Raw genomic sequence first — 16,299 nt, forward strand, 5'->3', positions numbered from 1 at the left:
GTGATTTCTTACATCTTTGAGAACTATAGATACCTAGTTCAATGCAGATAATGCAGGTGTTTGTATTCTGTCTTGCGTGAACGCTTCATTTAATGATGACGAGTAAGACGTTTCGTTCCGTTAAGTTCTGTTGATATGTGAATCTGCCTTTGGGAGGCCTCTGGAAATTATATTTTACGAACAAAGTTCACCAAATTAGTTTCAGTTCCATTTGTGAATAGAAGTTAGAGTGATATTTTATTTTATTTTTGTTTTTCGGTATATCTGGTAGACGATCATCGATTCATACACAGCTGTTCGACCACCATCGAGAAGTACGTTGACTTGGTATTATGTCGTTGACATTCACTTCGTAAAGACATACTTTGGATCAAGTTTAGCCATCAATAGGTTTCTTCTTCCTGAGTCCAATCGCGGACGTCATTCCTTGTTTAGAAGATGGCGGATTCTAAGTTGTATGATTTATTAGGTGTGGGTAGAAATGCATCTGAAGTTGAAATTAAAAAGGTAGGTAGTTGTAGAAATAAAAATATTGTGTTCTTCTTTTAAGGATCACCTGTCTTCTAGTACTGGGTGCTGTGTGGAATCGTGTTTTTGATACTATTTGTTCAGAGGCACGAACAAGTGACTTTTACGTTGGAATAATAATTTGTTCCCACTTAATATTTTAAATTTAGAAATTTGTGTTAACTTTTGCCATTTACATAGTGCTGGCCAGTTAAGCGCTTTATATTCATGTGAAACGCTTTATGTATTTATTGGACCCAGATCTTTTGTCAGACACGATGATTAATTAAATAAATCTCTTGCATCACATTCAATCGTGACATGCTGTTTCGTCAAGAAGTATTTGTGTTCATTGCGTGGTGGACCCTTGGGCGTACCTTACATATAGTTGGTAAATGCGTCGACGATCTAGAATTTTTTCATAATTGACACTGAAATTGCAAGTGGTTATTTGTGTGCCAGAGTTGGCTCGTAGCATATTACGAGAAAGGTTGTGTAGTGTTCTTACCTACGTGCAGGTGAATTTTATCCTGATCGTTGTAAATTCTGTGGCACGAAAGCACGTCGTCGGAAGCTGATATTCCGTATGCATCCAGGTAGCCAAATTGCTTAACGAATGTGCAAATATCACATGGTCACGAAATGTTTATTTTTGAAAGTGTTCTAGTGCCAGTAATGCAGTTCGATCATAAATGAGCGTGGAACTACCACTGCTGGGTGTGTGTAGAATTTTACATGTATTTGATACCTTATGTTGAGGGACACTTAAAAGCCTGTTTCATCAGGGTTGGTTGAACTGTACCCATTATGCCTTATTAGTGGAGAACAGAGCATTTGCTTCGACCTTTGTATGTTGTAGGCCTAACTAGATTCTGTGTAATATATCTGAAGAACAGATAGAGATATATGTTCACAATCAGTTGTTAATTTTCTTTGGTTGCACTTCTAATGGTGACATTAATTATCCTACTTCAACATGTTTAATGTGTTGAAAAACCTGTAGTGGCAGTGAAGAAGTCAAGTTTCAAAAGCTTAACTGAAGATTTGAGACTTCTTATACTTCACAGTAAGTGAAAGAAATGAGCAGAAAATTTAGGCCCATGTCCAGTCATTGCAACTTGCATCTGCTATGATAAGTGGAACGGTAATTGCTATGAGAATTGAAGTTTTATGAATACATACCCATAAACTAAACATAAATTGAGAGATAAATAGGAATCAGGGACAAGATCTGTTGGCTGCAGTAGTTATCATTAATCTAGTGCAGTACTTCCACAGACTGTGACAAAATTAGCAGAAAGTTACTGCTTTGAAAAAGCAGAATTCGAGTATGTTCTGAGAATGGTTTGCTGAGTTTACTTTTTGTGCCTTTCAATTCTTCTTGTGACACTTGCTTTAGCAATTGAGCGATACGTCAACTGCATGGGAAAATTAACTTTCCACATTTTTAAAAAGTGGCTATGGATCTCAACTAAAACTTAAACTGCCTTTTCATAGTTAACAGAACATTTCCGTAGACAAGAGCAGCTGATGCAGCCATTAAAAAAATGAAGTATAAAGTTTTTTGAATGGATGGACTATAGCTACAGATGTTACGAATGATACAAAACAATTAACTGTTCATATTAATATGCAGAAATGCAAAACCTGTCCTAGACATAGATTTGTCAACATTGTAGGAAAAGATAGCATGTTATCTATAAATAAGAAGTAAGCTAAGTTGCAGACAGGCACGATTGACACTTACACGTGAGCTTTTGGCCACAGCCTTTGTCAGGGAAAGAGCTGCCAAACTTTGCAGATGTATGTGTGAATGAATGTTTTTTTCCTCCTTTTCTGATGAAGTGGGTAAAAGCTTGTGCATGTGTGCGCAATAGATTGATCTGTAGTGTGACAGATGGTAGGTTTGAATGTGATCGTTAGGGAGTTGAAGGCAATAGTAATCTTTTTCATTATACACATCTTATTTTGTAGTTAAATTTGCATCCCTGGTGAAAATACTTATTTTTCCCAGGGAGGTATGATATTTTAGTGATAACTGTTTTACTTAAAACATTTGACTTGGAGCCAGTTATGGCATAGTTCCCTGCTGAGCCACACTAATGGGAAATATGTAGCCATATATTATCTAGGAAATTTATATTTCTGGTTTGCTGGAATTGGCACTTAATGTTTCTCGTTAAAGGCTAAAATAGGAGCAATGGAAGTTTCGACCCTCTTGCTCTACAGTACATAGGTTAATGTGTATTTTGAGAGGCAGATTATTTGTAGCTACATTGTCATGAAAGGCTACCTTAATTTGTAGCCACAATTCAGTATTTTCTGCAACTGTATAAGTGGAATTACGGTTGTTACAAATTGTCCGCAGTGACTAGTGTTGCTGCATTGGGGTCTCGGGGTCGATTCGCAGCTGGGTTGGAGATTTTCTCTGCCTGGGAACTGGGTGTTTGTGTTATCATCATCATTTGACAGTGGCTAGATTGGATTGAATAAAAATTGGACTTTTAAAAATTGGGACTTCATATGGGTGCTGATGACGGTGCAGTTGAGTGCCCAACAAATCAAACGGGTGTTAGAATAAATCTGTAGTATAACCTGACGTTTAGGTTACATTGGAAGGTGGTACTTCAGCAGTTAGTCGATAAAGTTGACTGATGTATTGAGAAGTTATTCATAGTTAATGACTGCTTTGTATACATTCAGAAGACGTCAGAGGTTACCTAAATGTTTGGCTCATTTGGATTGTAAGTTTCGCTGCATATCATGTCAATTATTTTTATGGCAAATTTATGTAGTTTTGGAATTATAAACACTTGTGTGTCCCGTGTTGTCAGCCCCCACTCCGCGCCCCGGGCGTTTGGTAGTTACATTCTTGTTAGGATTTGACCCAATTGTTTCCTCACTGTCAAGTGTCTGCCTCTTTGTCAGTTGGTACTGGTGAACAGCTTGTAACATATCAGCTTATTCTCATAAAACCACAGGGCAAGGGCACCAGAAACACAACACTTCTCTTCTCTTTTTAATGCTTCTCATCGACAAACATAAGTTTCTGAATAATTTGTGTCCTGGGAATATAGGGGCTGGAACAGCACAGACTGCTTGTATTTATGTCTGTGAAACAGATTTGTTGTATGTATTAAAATCCACAGAGAAGAAATAAAAACTTTAAGATTCGCCGCTGTCGTCATAACTCTGTCAGACGGCAAAGGACTTAAAAGAGTAGTTAAACGGAATGGACAGTGTCTTGAAAGGAGGATATAAGATGAACATCAACAAAAGCAAAACAAGGATAATGGAATGTAGTCTAATTAAGTCAGGTGATGCTGAGGGAATTAGATTAGGGAATGACACTTAAAGTAGTGAAGAAGTTTTGCTATTTGGGGATCAAAATAACTGATGGTCGAAGTAGAGAGGATATAAAATGTAGACTGGCAATGGCCAGGAAAGTGTTTCTGAAGAAGAGAAATTTGTTAACATCCAGTATTGATTTAAGTGTCAGGAAGTCGTTTCTAAAAGTATTTGTATGGAGTGTAGCCATGTATGGAAGTGAAATGTGGACGATAAATAGTTTGGACAAGAAGAGAATAGAAGCTTTCGAAATGTGGTGCTACAGAAGAATGCTGAAGATTAGATGGGTAGATCACATAACTAATGAGGAGGCATTGAATAGAATTGGGGAGATGAGGAGTTCGTGTCACAACTTGACTAGAAGAAGGGATCGGTTGGTAGGACGTGTTCTGAGGCATCAAGGGATCACCAATTTGGGATTGGAGGACAGCGTGGAGGGTAAAAATTGTAGAGGGAGACGGAGATGAATACATTAAGCAGATCCAGAAGGATGTAGGCTGAAGTATTTACTGGGAGATGAAGCAGCTTGCACAGGATATAGTAGCATGGAGAGCTGCATCAAACCCATCTCAGGACTGAAGACCAAAACAGTGACTTTATCGAATTTCCTCTGTAAGAGTCAAACTGAGAAGTAATTAACAAGTTTTTCTTACAACAACAAATCCATATGGGATATGAGCTGCAGTTACAGAAGAGTTCCCCAAGTAAAAATTTTCCTTTCCTCTAGTTTCGTGGATGGGTGTTAATGGAGTGTTTTTGTTGGGAAATGTAACTGTCACTTCAGTACTGTACAGTAACGTAGCCAGAATAGTTACTACTTTTGAGTAATTTAGAATGTAGGATATGTATTTACCACTAGTCCTTCCCTGCTGTCATATATGTAGATATACTGCTGAATATTGTGGCCAGTAATTTCCCTGTCATTTGTGTCATGGAAACTCTGGAAATAGTTAAGCATTTTGTTCACATTTTTAAATTCCATGGCTGTTTGATATTTCTTATGTGATATGGAATGAATCCAATAATTTTTCACAATGGTGATGTAGCTGCCTATTTAATTTTACTCTGATCTGTTGTACAGGAAAATATTTAATGTTAATAGAAATGGGTATTAAATGTGTTGGGTACATTTGTGAATTTCTTTGTAATGAAAATTTGTCATGATGCATGGCAGTGTTTTGTATTAGACCCATATTGTTTGTTCATTATGATGGGATAAACTGTTTAACCTCTATCATTGGTACTAATTGGGTCTAAAAGTTATTACACAAAGAAGCACTCTTCTTTCATATTTCAAATCTATCATACAATACATAAGTTGGGTTATATGTCCACTTTCTAATCTAAAACTTATAACCATATGAAATGAATGGGGGACTAGTGCAGCAGGGGATACAACCCGTCGGCTTTGGACAATGACGTCACAAGTGGCCAATCGAGAAGCGATTCTTCTTAGTGTTGTAGCTCCCTTCAGTGGCTGATAAGTGTTTTTTGGCTTTTTTAAAAAAATCTCACGAGATAGAATAAACAGATCCACTTTATTAAGCAATCAGTAAAAAAACGAAACTGAAACATAACAGCAAAAGCGAAAATGGTAAACTGCTCTCTGGCGGCTTGTGACGTCCTTGTCCAAAGCCGACGGGTTGTACCCCTGCTGCACTAGACCCATGAATGGTTGTGAAGCAAGCACATATTTTCCTGTGTAATTTAATGCAATGTTGCACCAGGAACCTGTGTGGTTATGTCAGATGAAATAGTTCAGTGGCTGTTGCACTGTTGTTTAATGCCATTCAGGATATTTACAAAATAGAAATGGTCCTGAACGGTCATTGTCTTTAGTCTGTAATATCTCTTAAATGTTAGTCACTACAGACATAAAATCTCAAGTTGAGTGTGTAGCTGTATAGATAATCTGCATGATGACACTGAAGATATTTTGCACTGGTGGTCTGTACATAATTTCTAGCAACTTTATTTGCACATTTGAAAGTATACTGTTGTGGCACAACATTAAAGTTATTCTGTGTGGTATCATTTAACTTGTAGGGTTTGAGACTTAACTATAGTCATTAATAGTCTTTTCACTGGTTCTCCTGTAATCAAGTGCTCTTCACTGTCCAGGCTCCAGCCTTATAAGCATAACAGGTCTGTTGATATTTCATTGGTTCTTCAGTTTCACTGTGCTTTGAATGACCTGATGAAATTCATTGTTCTGTGTCCACAGTTTTTTTCATACTGCATTATTTTGCTATGCTGGGAGCATTCTCATGTGTAGTTAGTCTGCAACTCTTTTTAGAATTGTTTGTCCTGTGAACATGTAGTGGAAATGTAACTAGTACAGAACAAAGGCCCTTATCAATGAAAGCTTCTGACAAATGGCTTCCTTTCAACATTCAAATGCAGACTGTACCATGTCATTGAATGAGGTGTGTCTGGATCTATCTATTATGTGTTTTCCCTGTTCCATCCTGATTCATTGCAAGCTTTGTTGCCACCTGCTTCACTTTATACCTCTAGCAAAAGCTCGTTAGCAATTTTTTGCTCCAATTGGACTTTATTTTAAGCAAAGTCAGTGGAAACATGTCATGTGGTGACTGTTAATATGTACTTTCAAACCTAACATGACTATCAATACTGCAAAATCTTACAATCTGCATGGTCTCATAAATGAGGCCACTAGAATAACACCAGTGTCCAAGACAGCTTTAAACCAAATTCTTGCAAATAGAAATTAACTTAGACCAACACTACAAATCTACAATGTAGGACTCAGTGGCCACCGAACTGCCATACTGAATGTTGATGTAAACAGAGATACCTCAAACTCAATGTTGCCTAAGTTATTACAATCAAGAACTACATGTCTTTATAAGTAAATTGGAGAGATGTAGTGAATAAAGTCAACAAAAAATTTAACATCTCTTGATACAGTGACTCACCATTTTGAAGAGGCATTTCAACAAAAATCACTAAGGAAAAATAATGGTAAGGGAAACAAGAACAATTACTCCAGCTGTGAAAACCACCTCCAAAAATACTTCATGTGTTTTACATAAAACAGTGACTCCCCTCAACTAATCAAATAATATAAAACACACCTAAAAGAAGGTTGTAATTATGCAAGCTTTTGGAGCCAATGACTCCTTATCAGGCAGAAGGGTTGATGGAGAGGGAAGGGGATGAAGAAAAAGGACTGGAGAGTTCTAGGAAAAGGGGGAGATATCGGGAAAGTCACCCAGAACTGTGGATCAGGGGAGACTTACAGCAAGAGAAAGAGTCTTTCCTTCTCATCCCTGTGGTAAGTCTCCCCTGACCTGCAGTTCTGGGCGACTTTATTGAAATTTACCCTTTTCTTAGACCTCTCCAGTCCTTTTCCATCAAACCGTCTGCCTGAAAGAGCAATTGGCTCTGAAAGCTTGCCTAATTACAGCCTTCTTTTGTGTCTTCTGCTGCTATTTGGTGAGTAGATTTATCAATCTAATTAAATTATTCTGTCAATAATTTTGTTACAAATAATATAAAAGCTACACATGCCTCCTAAGAAATGATAATCCAGGCTAAGAGGATGCACAGCGAGTACACTGTCAAATCCAAAAACAGAGTAAAAGCAGTGTGGAATATTATAAAAAGATGAAAAGGGGAAAACAGTTATATAAGCAAAAGTAGAAATTAAACAGTGATGAACACATTAAAGATTCTTTGCGGACATAGCTGAAAAATTGGTGAAACATAATCCAGGCACAAAATATCGGCTACCAAACCAACTAAAATCCACAAGTAAATATTCATTACCAGTGACAAGAAGAGGATGCAAAAGCTCTGAGTAAAAAACTTATTCAACTGGCATTGATGATATTCCAACAACTCTCATCAAAAATTGCATGCATACTACTGCTCAACCACTAATTCTCCTCTTGACTGATTTTTCTGGGTAAGTGCATTCCCAGAAGCACTGAAATTATCTGAACCAATCCATATTTCAAAGAAAAGGTAATGATAGTTGTGGATTGACAACTATATAGGCATATCATAATTTCATTAATTTCCACAACTACCCATACTCCCAATGATTACACTTATTCCAAATAGTCGTTATTCAAAACTCTAAAATTGCAAATGTTTTGCATGAGTCCCTGATTTGGAAAAATTGTGAATAAAAACTAGTGGGCTTCGAAGGTAAAAGGTTTATTGAGTTTATCCCAACATGGGTTTAGAGATAATAAATCGACAGAAAAGGCAGTATATAACTGCATTAATACACTAGATCTGTTAGTTATGAAACTACAGGCATATTTCTAGATCTATCAAAGGGTTTTGATGCAGTGGATCAAGAGATATTGCTGGAAAAATTGAACACTATGGTATCAGAGGACTTGGAGACAAATGGATTGCAACGTCTCAAAGCAATCCTGTACAGAAAGTCAGCATGTAGTACACTAGCAACCAACTCAAACTACTGAAATTGTCTACTACTAAAACTGTTAAACAAGGTCACAGTGCTGTCTTGAGACTTTAACTATTCCTCCTGTATATTAATGTCTTGAGCCTGATCGTAGATGCACGCAAAACCACATTATTTGCAGATGACACAACTGTACTCCTCAAAGGGGAGAACAGAAGCAGTTCAGAAAGATGTGAACTTGACTATGGAAAAACTCTGCCACTGGCCCATATCAACAGATTAACCATAAACACTAAAGACACTCTCTGTGAACTTTCACACCACACCAAATGCAAAGCCCTCTCAACCACTGGCAACAGTTAGTAACCAACAAATAGTTAATCTACATCTACATTTACACTCCGCAAGCCACCCAACGGTGTGTAGCGGAGGGCACTTTACGTGCCACTGTCATTACCTCCCTTTTCTGTTCCAGTCGCGTATGGTTCGCGGGAAGAACGACTGTCTGAAAGCTTCCATGTGTGCTCGAATCTCTCTAATTTTACATTCGTGATCTCTTCGGGAGGTATAAGTAGGGGGAAGCAATATATTTGTTACCTCATTCAGAAACGCGCCCTCTCGAAACCTGGCGAGCAAGCTACACCGCGATGCAGAGCGCCTCTCTTGCAGAGTCTGCCACTTGAGTTTGCTAAACATCTCCGTAACGCTATCACGGTTACCAAATAACCCTGTGACGAAACACGCCTCTCTTCTTTGGATCTTCTATATCTCCTCCGTCAACCCGATCTGGTACGGATCCCACACTGCTGAGCAATACTCAAGTATAGGTTGAACGAGTGTTATGTAAGCCACCTCCTTTGTTGATGGACTACATTTTCTAAGGACTCTCCCAATGAATCTCAACCTAGTACTCGCCTTACCAACAATTAATTTTATGTGATCATTCCACTTCAAATCGTTCCGTACGCATACTCCCAGATATTTTACAGAAGTAACTGCTACCAGTGTTTGTTCCACTATCATATAATCATACAATAAATGATCCTTTTTTCTATGTATTCACAATGTGTTACATTTGTCTATGTTAAGGGTCAGTTGCCACTCCCTGCACCAAGTGCCTATCTGCTGCAAATCTTCCTGCATTTCGCTACAATTTTCTAATGCTGGAACTTCTCTGTATACTACAGCATCATCCGCGAAAAGCCGCATGGAACTTCAAACACTATCTACTAGGTCATTTATATATATTGTGAAAAGCAGTGGTCCCATAACACTCCCCTGTGGCATGCCAGAGGTTACCTTAATGTCTGTAGATGTCTCTCCATTTATAACAACATGCTGTGTTCTGTTTGCTAAAAACTCTTCAATCCAGCCACACAGCTGGTCTGATATTCTGTAGGCTCTTACTTTATCAGGCGACAGTGGGGAACTGTATCAAACACCTTCCGGAAGTCGAGGAAAATAGCATCTACCTGGGAGCCTGTATCTAATATTTTCTGGGTCTCATGAACAAATAAAGCGAGCTGGATCTCACACAATCGCTGTTTCAGGAATCCATGTTGATTACTACAGAGTAGATTCTGGGTTTCCAAAAACGACATGATACGCGAGCAGAAAACATGTTCTAATATTCAACAGATCGACGTCAGAGATATAGGTCTATAGTTTTGCGCATCTGCTCGATGACCCTTCTTGAAGACTGGGACTACCTGTGCTCTTTCCCAATCATTTGGAACCTTATGTTCCTCTAGAGACTTAAGGTACATGGCTGTTAGAAGGGGGGTAAGTTCTTTCGCGTACTCTGTGTAGAATCGAATTGGTATCCTGTCAGGTCCAGTGGACTTTCCTCTGAGTGATTTCAGTTGCTTTTCTGTATTCAAATTCATGTCAGTCAGTCCAAGATAACCTGAGTTAGAACAAAAATGCTGAAAAGGTAAATGTCAGAACGAGTACTGGCTGCTGTGCTAAGAGTGTTCTGAAATCATGTGGTAGCCAGTAAACAGTAACAAATGCATACTTATTCATTCATACTGGCTCACTTAAAATATGGTGTGATTCGTTATTTGTACAATATTTGAATGATTGCTGCATCAAATCTTCAATATTCTGCAATTGAAATGTGTTGTGTGTGAAACAGTGGATGGTGCCATTCAGAGGGTAGTGAGTTCAATGTTAACATGGTTGCAACTCAGATACGAAAGATGACACTGGTTTGTCGTGTCCTACATGTGGAATACGTTAACACACAATCAACATTAATGCAAGCTAAGTTAGTAGCAAACTTTTCTCCCCTCCAGTGTTTGTTAGATGTAGATTTACATACTTTTTCCTTACCTTGGATGCTTTTCAGCAGTGTTAAATTTTGACCATATCTACTGCAAATTCAGTTGTCTTTGTTGAGAATAAAATTACTGATGGTTACTTAAAAGCACGAAGGAGCAATATGTAGAGTTTAGGAGTTGTTCATGTTGCTAATCTGTGGGTCAAGAGATGTGCACATTGCTCTGCATGCTCATTCTCTTTAAATTGCACATTTTTAGCTGAGAGACAATTTAGCATAACATGGATTAAATTTGTTTGTAGAGGTGGATAAGACATCATGTAATAACCTGTTTTTAGTGACGGCTTGTTTCATTCATTCATTCATAATATGCCGCTTGTCCATCACCATTCAGTGTTGTATTTGAATATTTTGCAGTGTGTTTTATCAGCAGTAAACAGGATTTCGATTTTTATTCCCAATGACATCACATCTTAAGAAATGTTTAAAGTGGTAAATTATATGGTGCTTCCTTTTCTTCAGTTTAATGATATAAGGAATGCTTAATGAAATGAGATTTTTGCATCTTTGAACCAGAACCTTTTTCTTGTGCTTAAGGCTTCTTGTTATTCAGAATTCTTTTTATATAGGTAAAAGTAGCATAAGTAAGGGAATGTGAAAGTTACTTTGACCAACTTGGTTATTTGTCAATAGATTTTCCTTTCTCGACTTTGACATTTTGTAAGTGATCAGTAGAATTTGTTTGGAATTATGCAGTAAAAATCAATATGCTACACTTTAAAAATTCCCATTCTTTCAGTTAATGTTTGGCATTTTTCCAGATAACATTTGTGGGGGGATTGCAATTCTGTCTGGTTGGCTTCATACATTATTGACCAGGCATTTATCTTTGTGTGTGCTTGTGGGTCTTAAAAATATGCTGCAGGTTGTAGTGTTGCAATTGTTTCCATTTCTTGCCATGTTAAACTGCTCACAAGCTGCCATAGTAGTTTGGACATCTGCTGTATAATTGTTTTCCTTGAAATGCTCTCCCAGTAATGAGAATGAATTTTCACTGTGCAGTGGTGAGTGGAAAAGTCATTGTGGAGACAATCCAGCAAGCTGTGGCTAAGTAAAATCCCTGCAATATCCTTTCTTCCAGGAGCCCTAGTCACTTCTGTGAAGTTTGAAAGGTAGATAAACTGTTGGAACTAAGTGTGAGGACAGGTCATGAATAGTGCTTGGCTAGCTCATCCTGTAGAATATTTTGTGCAAAAAAGAAAAAGTTCCAGGCTAGAACCCCAGTTTGGCACACAGTTTTAATCTAGCAGAAAGTTTTTGTTGTGTGCTTTGAGTTAATCTTTTTCTACCTTAAGATGGTAACTTGGTCTGATTTTTTTGCAGTACTTGTGCAGTGGTCTCTAGTATTTAGGATTGTTTACACAGTGAAAAATACTTGTGATTTTGTTACCAGTGCTTCGTTGGCTGCAAAAAGGTACTATGTCTAATCAGTGGTCTTTGGGATATTCTTATATTCAACAATTTCTTACAGCAAATTTCCTCATATGACAGTCTCACTTCTGTCTTCAGTGTAAGAATAATCTGAGATCATTTTCCATTGTTTTCCTTGTTTTCTATGTCATGTAAGTAAATTTGAGATTGTGTGGATGAAATTGTACTAAGGGCATATGTAGTGGTAATTTAAACATGAAGGGAAGTTAGTTGTGTTGTTAGTATTTACAGCTGAGATTATTTTGGTCTTTTTAATTTAAACTTACAATATAATGACCAGCAGGAGAAGAAACTAAGTTTCTGAATGGGCTATTAATGTCTTTGGAATATATGGGCAGGAAGAACACAACTTGTTTAATTTTACACCTGTGATGCAGGTTTGTTGTGCTGCATGTGTCAAGTCATATATGACTAAACTTTCCTCTGCAGAAATCGTGCTGAAAGGGAATTAACAAATTCTTGTTAGAAAAATGAATCAATATTTTATATTTGGCTATAATCACAAAGAGTTAATTCCACAAGTAGAGCTTTTCATTTACAGTACTTAAACTATATAGATGGGTCAGCAGGAAATATTAGTTTTGCCTGCGAAAGGTAAGTACTAGTCAGCCATAAGCCTCTGTGTGACTTTATAAATGAATGAAATCATCTTTCCAGGCATACAGAAAGTTGGCAAAGGAATTTCATCCCGACAAGAATCCAGAAGCTGGGGACAAATTCAAAGAGATTTCATTTGCTTATGAAGTATTGTCTGATCCCAAGAAACGTTCCACATATGACAGAGTTGGGCTGAAGGGCATGCAAGAAGGGGCCCATGAAGGACATGGCTTTTCTTCAGATGATTTGTTCTCACAGATATTTGGTGGTGGCCTGTTTGGTATGGGTGTGGGGCCTGGTATGAGAGGCAGAAGACGTCACAGAGGAGAGGATACCATACACACACTAAAGTAAGTGTAATTATTGATTTACTATGGGAAACAGTTAACAGTTTCTTTGTGTTGTGACAAGATTTACTTTAATTCATTGTGAAATACTCTTTTTATAACAGTATCATTATTAATATAATGGAAGGAAACATTCCACGTGGGAAAAAATATATATAAAAACAAAGATGAGGTGACTTACCGAACAAAAGCGCTGGCAGGTCGATAGACACACAAACAAACACAAACACACACACAAAATTCAAGCTTTCGCAACAAACTGTTGCCTCATCAGGAAAGAGGGAAGGAGAGGGGAAGACGAAAGGAAGTGGGTTTTAAGGGAGAGGGTAAGGAGTCATTCCAATCCTGGGAGCGGAAAGACTTACCTTAGGGGGAAAAAAGGACAGGTATACACTCGCACACACGCACATATCCATCCACACATACAGACACAAGCAGACACATACAGACACATACAGACACAAGCAGACATATTTAAAGACTCTTTAAATATGTCTGCTTGTGTCTGTATGTGTGGATGGATATGTGCGTGTGTGCGAGTGTATACCTGTCCTTTTTTCCCCCTAAGGTAAGTCTTTCCGCTCCCGGGATTGGAATGACTCCTTACCCTCTCCCTTAAAACCCACTTCCTTTCGTCTTCCCCTCTCCTTCCCTCTTTCCTGATGAGGCAACAGTTTGTTGCGAAAGCTTGAATTTTGTGTGTGTGTTTGTGTTTGTTTGTGTGTCTATCGACCTGCCAGCGCTTTTGTTCGGTAAGTCACCTCATCTTTGTTTTTATAAGTATCATTATTAAGGTTGCTTCAAAGCAGTTAATATGCTTTCACTTACATATGAATTTTGATCCTCCTTTCTTCAGCTTTAATTGCTAACAGGTCAGAATAGACATGTTAATTCATTGTAGAAAAATTTTGATATGTTGTTCACCTTGAGTTGATTGAGGTATAATAATAACAAAATTGAGTTTTTGGTCCATATTTTGTGCCTATGTATAACTAGTCATTGATCTTGAAAATAAACTGTTCAGAATTAACAAATGAATTATTGAACTTTTCTAGCATAAGAAGTTTCATGGACTTGGGGTAATAGACTTGCAGAGTTGTGACAGCCACATAAAAATACTGAAAAATTGTGTAGAAGAAAAGTGATGTGTGGGTTTTTGGTATTTTAGCTGATGGACTTTATCCATAGGGATTTTTAGTTTTTCTCAGCTACTACTAAACCCCCTATTTAATAAATGGTGATGTATTATCACATACGTAAGAACATCAGTTGTTCACGGCAAAAAGTTAAGACTGTCGGATACACTCATTACACAAAGATAGGGGATCAAAATTTAGAATCTTTTGAGCGTATCCACATTATTACATGAGGAATAAACTTGCAAAAGTGAAGATTTGATGCGTTCTGTACATATGGGTAAAATGTAATTAAAAGTGCCTTTTCACATGTGGAGTTAAAAAAGTTCAAATATGAAACCAGAAACAAATTTTGCTGTGCTAATGCAAAGATTGTAAATATTTCTTTGTAAATAATTAGATTAGTGTGTGCACTAACAGAAAGATTTAACATTCAATTTGTAATTTCATTATTTTAACATCAAAAGCTTAAGTAGTTGCAGTATCAAAGAACATGAGAAAATACGGTGGAAGTGTAGATTGATACTGATGATTTCCATAATGAAATCGTGTTCAGTACTTATCTCATTGTGATTTGTACTGTTACAGGGTACAGCTAAACTGTTTTAATTATTTTGGTTTGATGCCTGGGATTTTTTAAAATCAAGATACAGATTTAAGAATCTAATGATGGAAAGTCTAAAGCACATTGTCCTGCACTGATTTTAGATTATTGATGTAACTTCAAAGCACCTCTGCTGGTCTTGCCTGTAAGGTATTTTGTTATGCAAGTGTAATTTGATAGCATTAAAAATGAATAGTCTGGGGATGAGATTGCTGGTTTGGCAGAAGTTGAATCTAATTTTAAAAATACTTTATGATGGTACCTTATCCTTGTATTTGAAGTGGAAAATGTGTTCTTAACCATGATTAAGTATAAAATGTGACTTAATTGAACAGTAAATTTGGTGAATAAGGGTTTCATTACACAATGTTGTATACCAGGCGGTGTGTTGGTTAACATTTGCATAACAATGTGATTGATGTATAAATTCTACATTATAATGCTGTGTAATCTTTAGAGATGATGTGAAGTTTTTACATGAGCCACATCTTCTTGTAACTTTGTCTTTTCAGTAGGTGAATTGTACCACGTAATATAAATTTAAGTGAACTTTTCGGGCTGAGTTTGCAAAAATTGTGCAGAAAGGTCATTGGTCAGTTGGCTTGTCTAACAAAGGAAGTTGTGTGTGTGTGTGTCATCAAATTTGGCTGGATGGCAGTGTGCACTGCCATGTGCTTCTCACACAGCTATGAAATTTGTGATTGAGCAGATAATGTTTTTGGGTGAATGAACATCATAAATCAAATATCCTTGGTGATTTTCCATTCCCCAACAGGAAGTAAAGGCTTGCTGTCAAGTAATAGCATTAGCAGTTTCCTTACTTTTTTAGTCTTGTTCCATTTAGCAAGATAGGTTTATAATTTTGCTAACTGTCCTGTAGCTTGATCAGCTCATCATTGACAATGTCAAAGATTTTGTCAAACTTTAAAATAGTTCTAATTATAATTCTCCCAGTTCCCTGATGTTCTTCCCCAGTGAGTTTTTCAGTTTTGTCCTTAGTTGGCCAGTAGTGTTGTTTGCACTTCTGTCATGGCCAGTTATTGCTGAAATCTGCTACAATTGTCACACTTTAAGAAAACTTGACCAAGTACACTCTGCTGCCATGTTCATAAAACATGTCATTTGGAAATTAAAAAAAAAAATTTGAACTTCACAGAAGTATGACAATCCTAGTAGAGTACATCTAAACCATAAATGTGTAACCAACACAGCTCTGAGGTGAGGTGAACTTGAGGAGTTTCTATAGTAACTGGCAACCAACAGAGCTCCATAATGCATATACGTGACGGCACGAAAATAGTGATACTTCCACAATTACTATAGATGGAGTTACTTACAGATGAGTGTCTATACTTTATAGTTCTGATTATAGACCAATTTTTATTAGTTTCCACAATTCAGTGCAAAATTTCATGACGTTTATTATGTCACCTTGTGAACTTGTACTAAGAGTTAAGAAAACAAAATTTTATTGACAGTTGAACACTGTTACTTTATATTTTAATGGCTTTTATCAGTGTTGTTCTCACAGTGTATGTCCAGTGTAATAATCAGCAGAAATCACTGCTTCATTCCAAATTAATCCA

At 37.2% G+C, this 16,299-nt stretch overlaps 1 protein-coding gene across 1 annotated transcript in view; it reads left to right on the forward strand.

Annotated features, from left to right (window-relative positions):
* Positions 1-350: 350 nt before the first annotated feature.
* LOC126457231 (dnaJ homolog subfamily A member 2-like) overlaps positions 351-16,299 on the forward strand; it is a 34,385-nt gene continuing 18,436 nt past the window's right edge. Inside the window, exons 1-2 of the mRNA XM_050093359.1 lie at positions 351-507; positions 12,687-12,976. Of these exons, the coding sequence (XP_049949316.1) occupies positions 439-507; positions 12,687-12,976 (359 nt within the window). The 5' untranslated portion in view covers positions 351-438. The remainder of the gene's footprint in view (positions 508-12,686; positions 12,977-16,299) is intronic.

This window comes from Schistocerca serialis, chromosome 2, assembly GCF_023864345.2.
Source record: "Schistocerca serialis cubense isolate TAMUIC-IGC-003099 chromosome 2, iqSchSeri2.2, whole genome shotgun sequence".
Lineage (NCBI taxonomy): Eukaryota > Metazoa > Arthropoda > Insecta > Orthoptera > Acrididae > Schistocerca > Schistocerca serialis.